The 15,246-nt window shown below is 43.3% G+C and overlaps 1 protein-coding gene across 2 annotated transcripts in view; it reads right to left on the bottom strand.

The window, feature by feature from the left end:
• CMIP (c-Maf inducing protein) overlaps positions 1–15,246 on the bottom strand; it is a 125,642-nt gene that overhangs the window by 23,018 nt on the left and 87,378 nt on the right. For both annotated transcript variants that reach the window (XM_021408345.1, XM_021408346.1), the window contains exons 4-9: positions 10,373–10,534; positions 9,202–9,243; positions 6,366–6,428; positions 5,219–5,299; positions 1,402–1,505; positions 731–835 (exon numbers count right to left, since the gene is read on the bottom strand). In XM_021408345.1, coding sequence (XP_021264020.1) covers positions 731–835; positions 1,402–1,505; positions 5,219–5,299; positions 6,366–6,428; positions 9,202–9,243; positions 10,373–10,534 — 557 coding nt within the window. The remainder of the gene's footprint in view (positions 1–730; positions 836–1,401; positions 1,506–5,218; positions 5,300–6,365; positions 6,429–9,201; positions 9,244–10,372; positions 10,535–15,246) is intronic.

The raw sequence follows: 15,246 nt of genomic DNA, 5'->3' as shown, positions 1-15,246 counted from the left end.
AGTAGAGAGCGGGACAGACAGAGAAACATGGAGAAGCCAAGATCTGTCGCAATTTCCCACTTGCTTTTCACCACAGCCCACCGTATTGCTTTCTCCTTTGTGACTGGATTATTGCAGTCAACTAAAAATATTAAAATGCTGCAATAGGGCTACTCTGCAGACCCTACTCCACAAAGATTTCAGCTTTTCATTAGCCCAGTTGACACACCAGTTTAGTATAAAGGTGAACTTTCCCATCTAAGTTGTGCAAAGCTGTAACAGGATCCATGCCCAAGTATGTATCTGGCTACAGTACATGCCCAGACACTTGTCTGCAGCCCTCGCGTCTGGAATTTCTGTTGGACACTACGCAGCCCCTGTCCGTGCTGTACCATGAGGAAAGTCAGATAGCAATAAACAAACAGGAAACACAGCAGACAGGAACCCTTCGTGTCTACTGGAAATTGGCTCGTGTGTCAGGAGCTGCAGCACCTATCTTGTGATAAGTCAGGAATCAGATTTTCCACAATAATGAGGACAGTATCATGAAACCAGCTCAGGTTCAAAGCTGTGGATACACGGGGATTTACACACAACCCCTTCTAGCAATGGGTGGAGTGAGAATGAAGAGACACTCCCGCACACCCATAACCATGCTCACACCAGTCTTGTTTACAGCCTCAATGAAAACTCTTTGATGCCACAGGTTTGGGAGTGAGCAACACAGGGTGAGCTGAGAATTCATACTGACCTGTTGATAAACTCCTCGTAACATGAATAAATGGCTGCTAAGCAGACAGCTACAAGATTTGGCAGAACCCTAGGATGGGGGCATTGTCCAGTTGGACCGTGCATGCTGAAAAACAAAAGCCAAGATGACATCACTGCAGTGAAGATTTCTGTGGGCAAAAACAGTAAGACAGAAGGAGGTGCTGGAACTGCGCAGGCAGCCTTGGGGAATCTTTAGAAAGGCCATAACAGAGTTATTTTAACATTGTAAATCGCCACCAAATAGTCTACTTCAGAAGAAAGCTGAGTTATTTCTTCAGTTCATTCAATGTGGTATCTCTACAGTTCTTCTGAAAGCTCACACATGATTGAGCATGACGGGGTCTAAAGTTGATGGGAATCTCTCTGTAAAGGCTCTGAGCCTCAATCTATAATGGGAATGTACATACAGCAATGTCTATTCACCTCCAGTGTGTATACAGACAGAAAACCCCAGACATATTTGAGAATAAGCTAAAAAAAGTTTTCAGTTGTATTTCCTCATGGACACCTCTCACTTATTTGCTGTTTGCCAGCACTGAAAGCACCAGCTACTCACAGGTAAGCAAGGAGATGAGCAGGGTTGGGAGAAGTAATGGAAATAAGCATTCACACAGGACTGGAAAATACACCATAACATTAAATGTAACTAACCTATGAATAAACTTCTTCACCACCTCCATTCCCGCATTCAGCTCATTCAAAGCCAGAATGTACTCCTGAGTAAACAGACGCAACCGAGGGCATTTCCCAAAATCCTGTCCAAAAAGGAGAGACTCAGTGAAGACGGTGAAACATGCCTGCAATGTACATTGAAATTGTGGGTTTTTGAAAGAAATCCATTCAAACACAACTGAATTCACTGTTGTTATGCTGACAGCTCCAGGAACACAGTACCACTGCATGCTGAAGTAATGTGCTGCTCACTAATAATGGCATGCTTTGCAATTCTCTTTCCACCCAGGTCTATTGGAGCACTGTGTCCAAGCCCGGGGCCACCGGTACAGGAGGGATGTGGACCTGTTGGAGCAGGTCCAGAGAAGGGCCACAAAGATGACCAAAGGGCTGGAGCATCTCGCCTGTGAAGACAGATTGAGGAAGCTGAGCTTGTTCAGCCTGGAGAAAAGAAGGCTGCGGGGAAACCTTAGCTTACAGGAGGGGGGCGGACATTTTACACAGCCTGACAGTGATAGGACAAGGGGGAATGGCCTTAAAATAGGGGAGATTTACATTAGGAGGGAATTTTTTACTCAGGGGGTGGTGAGGCGCTCGCACAGGCTGCCCAGGGAAGCTGTGGATGCCCCATCTCTGGAGGCATTCAAGGCCGGGCTGGATGGGGTCCTGGGCAGCCTCATCTGGTGCATGGCAGCCAGCCCTCAGCACAGGAGTTGGAACTGGATGATCTTTAAGGTCCCCACCAACCTAAGCCATTCTGTGATTCTGTGATCTATCTCAAAACAAAAGGCATCTTTAATGCAAAAAATAAAAATAAAAAAACAATCAATTGGTCAAATTCCTGCCTGCACTTATTTTCCTTCCAAACACTTCCATTTTAACCATTTTGAAATGTATTTTTATTGTTTTTCATTTTCACTTCCACTTATAACTGCAGTTTCTTAGAAAGCCAACTCCTCACATATGATTTTTTACTTCAATATTTGACATCCTGTCTATTCTGTTTTTAGAGAGAATCTTATTTGACACGTGACCTTTGAGTGATCAAGTATAAAACACAGATCAGTTCCCTCTCCAGGGATCTGTACCTCAGGTACAACATGAATTTGACAGGTGAGCTCAACAGTTGCTTGCTTCCAGTCCTGCAGTCAGCAAGGCACCCGCTAACTGAAATCCCACGTCTCCTCACCTTCCCTGCTATTTTGAGATGTGAAAGGAGTACAATCTGCTGTCTGATAAGTGTTATTCCTCAGCACATTTCTTCACATTTACGCAGTTGTAACCTTATAATACAGGTTTTACAGAGTTGCAGAACTAAATCTCTAAGCGTTGAGCAGGGCCCACTGAGTACCTCCAAGTTATCCCTCCAGCACCTGGATGAGGAAGAGGAGTCAACATGAAAAACTAAATGGCACCTGTAATAACAAACCAGGGCACTGCATATCAGAGCATAACATCTGATAGGCTTTACAACTAGAGAAAATTACCAAGAATGTGAGTGCAAGCCTAGACCGAACAGTGTTCCCTTCAAGTCCACGTGTCGATCTTTGCAAGCGTTGAATGGATACGTGGTAACTTCACGCAAGAAGAAGGACTGTCAGTGATTTCACAGCTGGTATTACAATTAAATCCATTGAACATCTAACAGCTCCTCCTGGCAGTGCAAATACACTTGGTTCCACAGCATGAGACCACACAGACTTCATACCTCCCCTGGTGCCATTTAACTTCATGGAAACTCCTTACACGATAGCTCATGCAGTTAGAATTTATGAATCTTTTCAACCCTGTAAGTGCCCTATAACTGAAATTAGAACAAAAGCCCAAGAGATCACAAAGAGGATGTCACTGCTGGCAGCTCTAAAATAAAATACCTCCAAAAATAATATGATGCTGTCACCACATCAGGTGCTAAATGATGCACACGATCAATATTGTTCACTCTTAAGATGTAAAGCAACAGTGGTTGTATTCCAGCATTTGGGCTGAGCCCTCAAACGGCTGAAATCAGAAGGCAGAGAGGCTCCAAGTGCTCCCAGGACAACTCAGCTTGTCCCCAGCCTACACCTACCAGTGGGCATCAGCATGACAAAAAGCTATCCGTACTCTTTTGGGACTTCAAAATGATAGGCAAATGAAGCACTCTTTCTCTGTTTTATAAGCATGAAAATGTGGAACAGAATTTGCCATGAACTTACCAAAGATCACAGAGGAAAGCAGTGGCAAAGGTTGGAGCAGACAGCTAGGTTTCCTGTTCTAAGCACACTAAATTGCACGTGGCCTCCTAAGGTTATGAAGTTCACTGCCAACAGCACTGTCTCCCTGAAGGATTACTTTATTTACATGCACATACACACATTCTTTAAAAGACTATTCAGTACAGAAATCCCCAGAGAGTAGTAAAGTGCCCAAATCCACTCCAATTAATATATGACACCGTAAATTCTCTGACTACACACTGCGGTACAGACATGTTGATTTTCAATCTGCAAATGTTAAGTACAGTAAATATACCCAATTCTCTGAAGCTAACCAAATACAAGCATTACACTATGCATTTAGATTTTATTTGAGACCCCTCAAGAGCTCTGGATTCTTAAAAAAAAAAATCAGCCTGAAATCCAAGAATAACATTTACAGAATATTTCATTGAACACTACAGAATATTCAAAAATGTTTACATGTCTGGAGAGCACAGGCACAGAGCCAGGAATATGACCTTTTCGCCATCTTAGGCTTCCCAGCTAGTTCTGTAAACTCAAGGAGTTAAATAATACTGTTATAAAAATAAGAAATAAGGACTGTTTTCTACTGGATCCATGCTGTACACAGGAAGACAGGGGATGGTTTCTAAAATTATACCAGTTAGTGCAAAGAAGTTGCTTCTGTACTTACAGAGGGATGAGACCCATGCTTGACATCACAGCTAAGCTGACTGCCTTAAATATTTTATTTATTTGTTAATTTTTGCCACAGCTTTGTGAAGGAAAATTTATTTGCATAACTTAGAAACCAAGGCAGGAAATCTAATATGCCTCAAAGGATGGAGGACCAGTAAACACTCTGACCTCCCTTTGGAAAGGAGTACAGATCGTGCAAGAATATATTCAGCGTCAACGAAGGGAGAAAATTTGGTATACAGGGTGGAAAGAGAGGCTGATAGGGCAGTCCCCTTGCATTTATTCCAGTCGCTGCCATGGAACTGATTGACAATATGAAGAGGGAAAGCAGCCTAGAAAAGAACAATCTTAAATGACAGGAGTTCATGATGCCTGGAATGAGAAGTATGGAGAACAAGTAGGAAAACACAAGGAAACTCAGGAAATTTACGTAAGAACATATTGGACATGAGTCTAAAGAAAAATGGAATTGCAGAGAGTTAGTAGTGTCTCAAAGATAAAATGTTTGGGGTCTCAGTTCAAAAATCAAAAAAGTCCCTATTCTGATTTTGCTTTTTAATTGATTTTAAACCAGTATAACACCAAGGATGTCATGCAGAGCATAAACAAGGAGCCAGGTGGGAGAAAGCTGAACGAGCTGGCACTGCCGCCCAGAGGAACATTCATCAAATCATGGCTTTGTTTGAATGCCACTGTATTATTAGTTCCTATGTAGAACTTACTAGTTCTAAATTGCAAAGCGGTACGTGATTACATGCCACACTCACACTGGGGGGTTTTGATTTTGGTGTCACATTGCCTCATGCAGTATGGACTAAACAGCAGTTGCTCATTACACAAGATGTCACAGTAAGATTTCTCCAACCTGACCACGTTCCCGTAAAGCACGCACTCACCATGTTGTGTTTGAGAATCCGCTGTACCACTGGTGTGAACACTTCTATCACAACCATCGACCGTGGGCGCTCTCGGCAGTGCTGTAAGGAGGAACAAGTCATTTCGTGAGCTGCAGAATTAGCAACATGGGTCTCTCTCAGTCCAAATAATTTGGGCTGGAAAGGACTTTTGGAGGTCATCTGGTCCAAACTTCTGCTCAAGGCAGGGCCAAATACATTAGCCTGCTCATTAAACTTGCCCACTCAATTTCTGACTATCTCTGAGGAAGGAGAGTTCACAGCCTGTAATCAAAATTTCCCTTGCTGCAACTATACAAAGCATGTCCCACACCTTTAAAGATAATTAAGTTCCTATCTCTGAGGGGAGACCAAAGGCATGAAAAAAAAATGCAGGTGCCCACGTAGGTTGGAGGATGACTGGTGGGCAACACAGAGTCTTGGAGGTATTTGAGTTTGAGGCTAGAAATAGCCCTAAGGCTGACTTACAGAAGTGAAACAAAGTCAGTGTTGTTTCTTGAAATTTGACCTAATTTCCACAGGTGTGACTGCTGACAAGTAACTCTGCATAGGAATTTTAAGCAAGATCCAGAAGGTCTGACAAATGTATATCCACTCATCAGCAAGCAGATTAAAGCAGACTTAAAACTGAAAAACAAACACACCTAGAAGAAAAGTAATATTTGCACATCCCAAAGCTTTGCAATCTGAAGTACTCCAAACTATACAGAAAAGATGCAAGCAGAAGCGTGGATTTACCAGGAAAGAGGATGAGTCCTTAGGATCTTTCTACTGACATTACCCAATGACATAATATCATTATGGCTGAGTTATGCATCACATTACCAACCCACTGACTCCAACAATTCTCATGCTAGCTAAATAGAACGCACAGTAGGACAACTCATGTACCCAGACGGGGGTGGGGGAGTCTGAAGATCTTAACTCTCATAAATCATCAGTACTACGCAGGCTGATGTAGTAAGAATATGGACCCATTTATCAGAATGGTGCTGGCAACTATTCCAGTATCACTGGTTGTCGACCAAAAGATTTGGGCACAAGGTAAGCGTTTAAAGAAGAAACCGAAACCCCCTCAAAGAACTACACTCAGATACATGTAGGAGATTTCAGAAAGCTGTTCTGATACCTTGCAGAAGAATTCACAGAGGTCAGGAGGAGGGTGGTTGTTTTCCAGCAAAGGTGCAATTGCCTTTAAAAAAAGAGAGAGAAAAATAAATTAATTAGAAGACTGCAATGGTATTAAGTTTTTTGAAGGGGACTCTTTTTTTTTCCCAAAAAGAGAGGTCACTTTACTTTTTATAAAAAGGACAAAAGCATCTGTATAGAAATTAGAGATGGGCTGTGCATTTTACATGTAAGCTTACACATATCCTTACTACGAACCCTTTGCTTTTAAATACATCAGTGTAAACCCACAACACTTTTTTTTTTAATGATTTAAATGAAAACAAGAGCAGATCCCTTGTTTTGGTGTGTAATACAGCAAGGACAACTCTGCCTCACTGTTTCAGTAATAACATCTCTCTAAAAGATACAACAGAAGAGCATCAAACAAACACATGTCTCTTATGAAAGAGTTCAAGCTCACACACAGCCAATAAATCATGAAAAGAAGTATAGCACTCTTCTTATCTAGAGAGACCCTTTTTATCAAAATCAGGCATTAACTTTGTGAAAGTTGAGACCAACTATTTCTTCTCTGCTGCTATGCAAACCAATGTGGTTATGCTCAGCAAATACATTAGAGGTCACACCTGGCACTGAGAGTATAATGAACTTACGTTGTTGTTACTTCCTTTGTAAATTAGAAAACAGTACTAGAACAATGTATTCTCTCTACATGATGGTGCCTTCGGGCTTTTCCAATCTTGAGCTAAAGGGATTCCCAGTACCCATTTAAAAGACTCTAAACATAGCAGCTAGGACATTTTGTATTGAGCAACCGAACGCCAGATATTTTATCTGGATGGCATCTGGAGTTTTACTATGGTAGCCTGTTTTGCTTTGTGCTCTCCCTCTCATCGTCAGTATTTCAGCCCCAGTGAGTTTGCTCAAAATGTGTTTCACAACAGCCACTTTCACAAGCAAACAGGTTAAGATTAATGTGAATTTCAACAATGCAACCGAAGTGCACCTGCAAAGACCTGACTGGGCTACACGTAATATTTGTGAAGCTTCCGTTCATTCTGGTGTGCCATCCATCTGTAACTAGTCACTGCCTCCGGTGGTGGCCCAGCAACAGTGGGCTGATAGAGAAGGCAATGCTTTGCAATGAGACTAGACCATCTTTGCTGCCCATCCAGCACCCAAACTAATGAACTTCCTTCAATCCATCTCCTGCAGCATCAGTCATAGCACCTGCCAGCCCCCAGCAGCCAGGCAATGCAAAAGCCCCCCGTGTTTGTGTCTGTGTGGCCACTGTCAGAGGATCATCGTCTCAGAGATGGATCTGGCTGGCTCTCAGCCTCTGAAAAATGAATTGTTTTCTTCAGCCCAATCCCTACTGGATGTAGGTAACAGCCTCCATCAAGCGGGTCCCATCTCTGCCTGTACAGTCAGTGTGGAAGAGGGACAACCCGAGAGAAGCCTGTGTTTTTTTTCTGTGCACTATCGTTAAAGGCAGAACCCTGCCATCTCACATCACCCAGCTGTGGACAATATCCCTTACTAGGAAGGGATGAGTAGTAATACTGATCTGTTCCAGCACCATCTACAGAAGGAAAGATGGTTTCATCTGCACAGCAAATCACCGTGTACTTCTTCAACACGACACATATACCTGTAACAGCAGTGCTTCCTAATAATAGCACAGTTCAGCTGTATGATGGCAGTGAGCTCTGAACAGGGAGAAAACACCAACTCCTCCAAGGCTGGGCACAACCTGCAGCGGGGCATGACGGAACGAAGCAGCCAGCCCTCAGAACCACTGATTAACATTGGCTGTAAGGACCTTCAAAGGCCACCCAGTCGAAGCTCCCTGCTCACAGCACCGTTACCTGACATCTTTTGTTAAAAAATCCTTGCCTCGAAACACAGTTCTAACTGGAAGCCTGAACTAGAGGAAAATGAAAGCTACAGCAGATCACAAAGAAAAGTAAATGCCACTTCAGAAACTTATCTTGGTGACTGATCCCAGCTGAAATGGTATCTTAGGCAGCAGCTAAACACAATTCACACCTACTGGCAGCGACACGCTGCCTCGTCGCTTTGCAGAAAGATCCAAGGAGACGTGATACCATCAGGTGGTGAAGTTCTAGATTTGATTACTGGGAAAATCTCCTGGAAATTGCCAGTGACTGAAATTAAATTATAGCGATGGGGAAGCAATTTCCACCTCTCTGATAAATTGTTGAGGTTTTGTATTTTGTTACACCTGGGTTGCCATTTGATTCACTTATTTCTATGCCGAAATAAATGCAACTTACGGAAGAGATAAAAGTTGAGGAGGGTATTACTATAAACCAAGTGAACAGAGGGTTAAGCAGCAGTGGCACATACACATAACCATACTTGCAAAAAACAATCACTTGCTCACATACCATCAGAAATTGAGACATTCTGTATACGGCAGCATTAGCCCCTCAGGAAAACAGCTAAGCCTAAGGGTTTTATAGGGCACATCTGGAAATGATGTTTTTTTGACTATTTAAAGTACGTATACAGAGACAAACATAGCACTCTGTAGCCCAGTAAGAAGACCATTTTGGGAGAAGATTAACCCTACACATGCTGTACTGTTTTGTATAACTTGACAAGGAAACTACCATGAAACATGAAAAGAGGAACAGTAAGCCACATGAGAACTGATAGTCCAAGTGGGTTTGATCCGCCCTAAATTCACCAGCACTGAGAGAAGTGCTTTCATATCTCCTCTACTTCTCTAGGATAGAGGCTTAAGCAATAAGAGAAGTCTTATCAAACAATACAGATTTGTCCCCAGATTTGGACAGAAAGTTACTCACCACAATAATGCTCTCATGGTCTTGAGTGGTTAAGTTGTTGTTCTGAAGGGGTTAAACAGAAGAAATGAGTGAGCAAACAGCACTGAGCTGGTACACCAGCATACACTGTACTCAGCTACCATCAGGCATCAGAAGAAAGGCTCAAGACTGTAACAGTTTATTTTAGAATAGAACTAATCTTATTAAAATCATTCTTTTAAAGAAGGTCTTACACCATCTGGTACAAGGGGCTGTACAAGCTTCCACTTCTTCCTAAGCACCATCAGATTCAAGGCACCCCAGCCACGAAAGCTGAGCAAGCACCAGGATGCCAGAGCAGGATTCAATTAATTGGAAAACTAAAGCTAGTGATGCACTTAAAACTCTTTTCTGCCACCAAGCTGTACGTTTCTAAGAAAACTAGTAAAAGAATTGTTGCATACCATTTTTGGTAGTAAAATAACTGCTCCAATTTTCCTGAAGTTCCTACTTCTAAAATGGACCTGGTAAAAGCCAATAAACCTACTGGAAGTCATTGGTTTTGACTAATGCTGTGGTTTTGGCTCTCAGCAGCATGATCCATTCAGAGGTTACAAAGTATTAAGCTATTAAGATCTTAGCACACTGCAAGAACAACAGCTAGCAACTTTTTTGGTTGTTGCAAATCTTTGTGCATCAGAACTGGGACATCAAAAACCTGCCTGGCATTACATTTCCTGTCCATAAAAAGTTAATTATTAGAAACAGATGTAAATAAGGAGGGTAGATGTCTCTGAAGAAGGAAGATATTTTTCTTTGAGATAACTAGTAATAACAGAAAGCTGCACTAGGAATTTATTAGCAAATACATATTGTTGGATGATCAGTCATGCAAACAAAGTCAATGGAATAGAAGTCAAGGGGAGTTTTATCACTGACTTGAAATAAGACTTGAATCGGATCCCTAACAAATTTACCATGAATAACCAAATAAAACCCCATTGCCTCAAGAGAAAACGCCTTTTGTTTCTGGAAATCTACCTAACATGGATCAAATTCTCCTTTTCTCCGACAAGTGCAAATTCCACTCAAATCACGAGCAGAAGAATTTTGAAAGCCCAAGTTAAAATAAAACCCACGCATAAACTTTTAACTATTTGTCCCTCATCCAAAGGTGACAGTGTCACCTCCGTGTGCAGGAGCACGGCCATACCTCTGAGAGCAGTTTTGAGACGATCTCCAGTGGTGCTTGGTGAATAGAATCATCCTGGAGTGGAGACGTCAGCGCCATGTCCACCAGCGTCCTGATCTCCTTCAGCACCACCTCCCAGCGGCTGGGGTTGCTGAGCACCTTCTTGTACTTGTATATCTTCTTCTGCAAGGAGAAGGGAAGGGTCATGTTAACAACACCTTGAAAAACTGATTTGGATGTCTACTTCTTACATTCAACCTTCAAGAGGATTGCTTCGTATTTTGAGTCTTGCTTTTTCTGTTTGATAAAAGGCTGTACTTAAACACATTTAAATGGAAAAGAAAACCTTGCATGCATAAACCAACTAATTCTGTGAAAGCAATGAAAAAACATGGTTCCCTTTTATTTTGGAACAAGTTTTTAAATTCCACATCATTTCTTTCCACCATTTTCTCCTGCAAACACCTTGCTCCTCAGGCTAACCACAGGTACTTGCTACTGCACCAGTTCCAAAGCTGTAGGACTTTTTTTAAGGGAGTTAGTCACACGGGTGAGGAAGTCAAAACATCATTCCAGAGGTGTTTTATTCTGTGTTGCTCATTGATGAATTCGCCTTCAGAACAAATAAAAATGAACTTCATCATAGTGAAAAATTCCCACTGGTCCACAGGTGGTTTTTTCTCCCTTTCCTTGAAGGCTCCTGAGAAGCTGTATCATGACTCTCCAGTGGTGACAGGAATGCACTGGCCAGGTCTTTAAGCCCTCCCTGCAGCAGCATCTTGGCATTTCCATGCTCGGGCTGCCCAACAACACCGTCCTCACTCCTTGCCGACTGCTTCGCGCCCAGCACAGCTGGAGGAGCTCCAGGCAGCTCCCACCAGCTCCTCGGCAGCCACGTTGACACAAGATGCAACACGGGCTGCTGGCTCTTATAAATAGTGCTGCCCAGAGAAAGTCCACCGCCCAAATCCCCAGAGATGACTTGATGAAACTCTAGAAGTTCAAGGAAGTGATGACTGGAGTCCAAACACCGCTCCTGATAACAGCACGAAGTGCATGGAGTGGAGCTTGCCAAGGCACAGGCCTCGAGGCCTGCAGTTAGCTGGCTAAGCCCTGGGTCACAAAAACTGCCCATTTCATACAGCTTGAAGATCCAGCTGCACCACTGAGCCTGAATCATCCGTGTGATAAAGTGGACTTTGCAAAGGGTCGGACTGCTTTGTTTAATTTTGGTTTGGGGCTTTGCTACATGCATTTTCCCTTTGCCTCGCTGCCGGGCCCGTCCCAGCAGGCCACTCGCTCCTTCCCCACCACAGCAGCTCTAATGATGCTCAGCACAAAGCACAGCCACCTCTGTGCCCTATCTGAAACACAAGAAAAGAGAACAATGCAGAAAAACAGATTTTGGATGCTCTGGGTTTTTCTGCACTGTTGGAGGGGGGAGAAGAGGGTGGCACTGGGCTGACATGTAAAGGCTGATAAAGCAATCCAATTATCTTTTTAATTGAATTCAGGCAAGTACAAAAGCACGCTGGCAGCAGTTCACACTTCCAGTGCATTTTAAGCCACTGACAAAGCAGAGGAACAACAAAACATGCTGTGGACACTACCGAATGTGTTTTGGATTTCAGAACAGAGCAAAAACCTTTGTACTTCCAAGCTCCTTGGGGCAAGGAGGATGCACTGATGGTTCTAAGCTGCCAGCACTACCTCCATATCACCACAGATTTCTTGGAGTCTTTAGGAAACCTGAATCACAGAGAGCTCAATTTTGCTTATCCACATAGTGTTTCTTTTTAGGGTCTTTCTGTTGGACCCACTCCAGCACAAAAGAAAGCCAAGCATCCAAGGCAAGGGAGGCTTCCTTTCCTTTTTAGAGTCACCCATGAAAAATTAAAGCTCTGCTGATGCTGACGCACGTAAGAGAGAAGACAGAAGGAGCTGTGCTCCCTGCTGCGCCGGGGAGACCTACAAAAGCAGACAGCCACTCGCAGGCAACACTCAGGGAAAACCACCTTTGTGCACACACCAGCAAAAAACACCACACGCTTTGCAGCCTCTGCTTCCAGATTTCAGCACTTCAGAGTGCATCACCAAGCCGCAGCCTTGAGGGTATACTGCAGGAGTTTTGAGTGATGGTGGGAAAGCAGCTGGAAATTAATAAATAAATAGGGATGCTGTCCCGAGGAAGGTTGAACTCTGCTGTCCTGAACCTTTGCCCACGGTTATGCCACTGTTTTTCTCAGCAGAACGCTTTTCACCGTTGAGTGCTTTGCTGAAAGCCTCAATTAAAGCTTGAACCCTATCAGTCGGATACAGGAGCAATTTGCTTTGTATCAGCGAGCACTTGGCCAACACCGAGCCATCTGCTCTATTCTACCTGTGCTGATTCTGGAGTGAGGAGAAACAATCGCTCATGAGCTTAAAAGCAAAGCTGCCAGGGAAAGAGCCATAGTGGGGAACGGGCATGTGGACACGTGCAGGGAGCTTGTTCCCCTGAACATGGTGTGAAAGATGCCTTCACTTGCTCACATGGCACTCATCACAAGATTAATGTGTACAAGAAAAATCCTGGGCTGGGAATCCAGCTTCACACGGATTTTGCTAAAAGCAGCAGCTCCTGAGACCATTTATGTGAGTAAAAATAACACACGCCAGCTTGGAATTTGACCCTTCTAGTTACTGACCAGCCAGAACCACACAGCTAACGTCATTCCAAAAACCTTGCTAAGCTGACTCTTAAAACAAAACCACTGAATTTAATAAGTATCCAGAAGAAGCAGCATAGGGAATAAGTCACACTGACAGGGCATCCTTCATTCTCAAATCACTCTAATTAATTAAGTAAGTCTTGCAGAAACCCAAGGATCTAAGTCTCAATCCTCTTTGAGAGGAGGAGGAATTGAAGCCCACATGAGAAAAATTACTTTTCCAGTGTTATTAAGTGAGCATGTGACAGAAATCTGTAGGCAGTGGCTTTTGCCATCAGTGTTCAAAAGCTTTTGAACGCGACTGTGAACAGAAGGCTCAGTAGAGTCTATGGTATGGGAAACTTCCAGCTTTTTAAAATGACATCTTCATGTGCTATTCTATCTCATAATGGCCTCATCTATAGCCCCTGCTCATTCACCACTTCCCCAGACAAGGACGATAATACTGATATTGTTGAGAACTAAGAAATATGAACTCTAATGCACAAAAATGTAAGGCATGGCACAGCTGCCTTTCTTGACCTCAACGAGACCTTTCATGTCAAGAATACCTTAAAGCAATCAGCACACTGGATCCAAAAAGGACAAGATGAAGTTGGCCTTCTTGATGACCAAACTTCACCCCTGCTTTGCCACACTGTGTATTCTTGAGATCCAGTCTTCCTGTCAGCTAATACGTTACATTAGAAAAAATAACTAACCCTAATCCTTAATTGCCAGTTAAATTTTAGTTCTCTGCTCTTCAACCCTTTTCCACACAACAGCACCCAACTAATCACTTATTTTATGGCCAAGCAGGAGCTACAGCAGGGACGTACATGGCTCTGAGGGCCATGTGTGCCAGCAATTGTTTATTTCTTGCTGAGCAACGAGGGCAGTTCCAGCAGAAGGGAAAAGGTCACCCTCCTGCACGGAGGTCCCCCGGCACAGCGAGGGGTGGCAGAGCCAAGCTGGTGCTATAGCTTAATTTGGATGGAGCTTCTGTGAAATGCAGGTGTCTCTTGCTGGAAACAAGCATACAGTGGAATAAAAAGCACAGAGAACTGGAACCGTTTTCCCCACTGCATCAGAACACTTTGTTAAAATGCTGTATAATAAGAAATGGGAAAAGTTGCTTGCAATGTTCAACACACATTTTGTCCTACAAAAGCCAGGAGCTATACCAAGTATTCTTGAGCACCACCTGCTGGCATCTTGGCTAGTAACCCAATACCTTGAGGACAACAGGGATGGATGGCATCCCCAGAACTCAGCTAGATCCACATTCTGACACTACATAAGAATAACCTTCCCATTCCCCATTATCCATGATGAGGGATCATTCCCCATGATCCATTGAGGGATAGGCTCAAATCAGCAGATGGATCTACCAATATAAAGAAAAGCAACTTACTTGACCAAGTCCACAAAAAGTTTCATTCCAGGCAAAGGGCTGAGGCTATTTACATAAAGCCTCACAAATCAGGGAGCTCGGACTGCTCATATTGCAGCAGTCAAACTCCTGACCTTCTGAAGGTTTTGCACAGAAACACTTAGATACTGCTCCCTACCATAGTTGAAATTTTATAAGCTGGACACTTCCTGATCTTCACTCAGTGAAGTTCTATATAACTCTTCAGTTTCTGCCAATTCACATTAAAAATTCTTGAAGAAATTGACATTATTTATGGCACTGAGATTGGCACCCATGAATCTAGACCTTGAATGAATACATCAAATGGCAGTCTCTGTCCCGAGCAGCTCATGTTCTAGATGATTAAAGGCAGGAAGGAGAAGCAGAGCAAGAACACTGAGATGATTTCCTTGAGGTTATCTGACAAATAGGGACCAGAGCAAGACTGAAGTCTTCTGGGTCTCACGCCTCTCCACAAATCACTAACTCACATCTGAATAAAAGCACCACCAAGAAGCACTGGGCTGCAGGAAGCAAGCTGAAAGCTGGTATCCCCTTGCTGTGTTTCCCAATTGCAACATCTCCCCGTAAACCCCTTTTCAGTCTATATTCATTAACCTCTTCTTTTTTTCCCTTTTTTCCCCCCTCCCACTCGTGTCTACCACCTCACTTCAGACTTCAGCTAACCCAGGCAAGAAACCTGGGACACCCAAATCAGCCCTGTTTCAAAGCTACCAGAGTTCAATGGGTTCAGCAAGCGGTGACGCGGGTCGAGTTGTTACTAATACACA

This window comes from Numida meleagris, chromosome 10 (assembly GCF_002078875.1).
Source record: "Numida meleagris isolate 19003 breed g44 Domestic line chromosome 10, NumMel1.0, whole genome shotgun sequence".
NCBI lineage: Eukaryota > Metazoa > Chordata > Aves > Galliformes > Numididae > Numida > Numida meleagris.
This window is presented reverse-complemented; position numbering and strand designations above follow the sequence as displayed.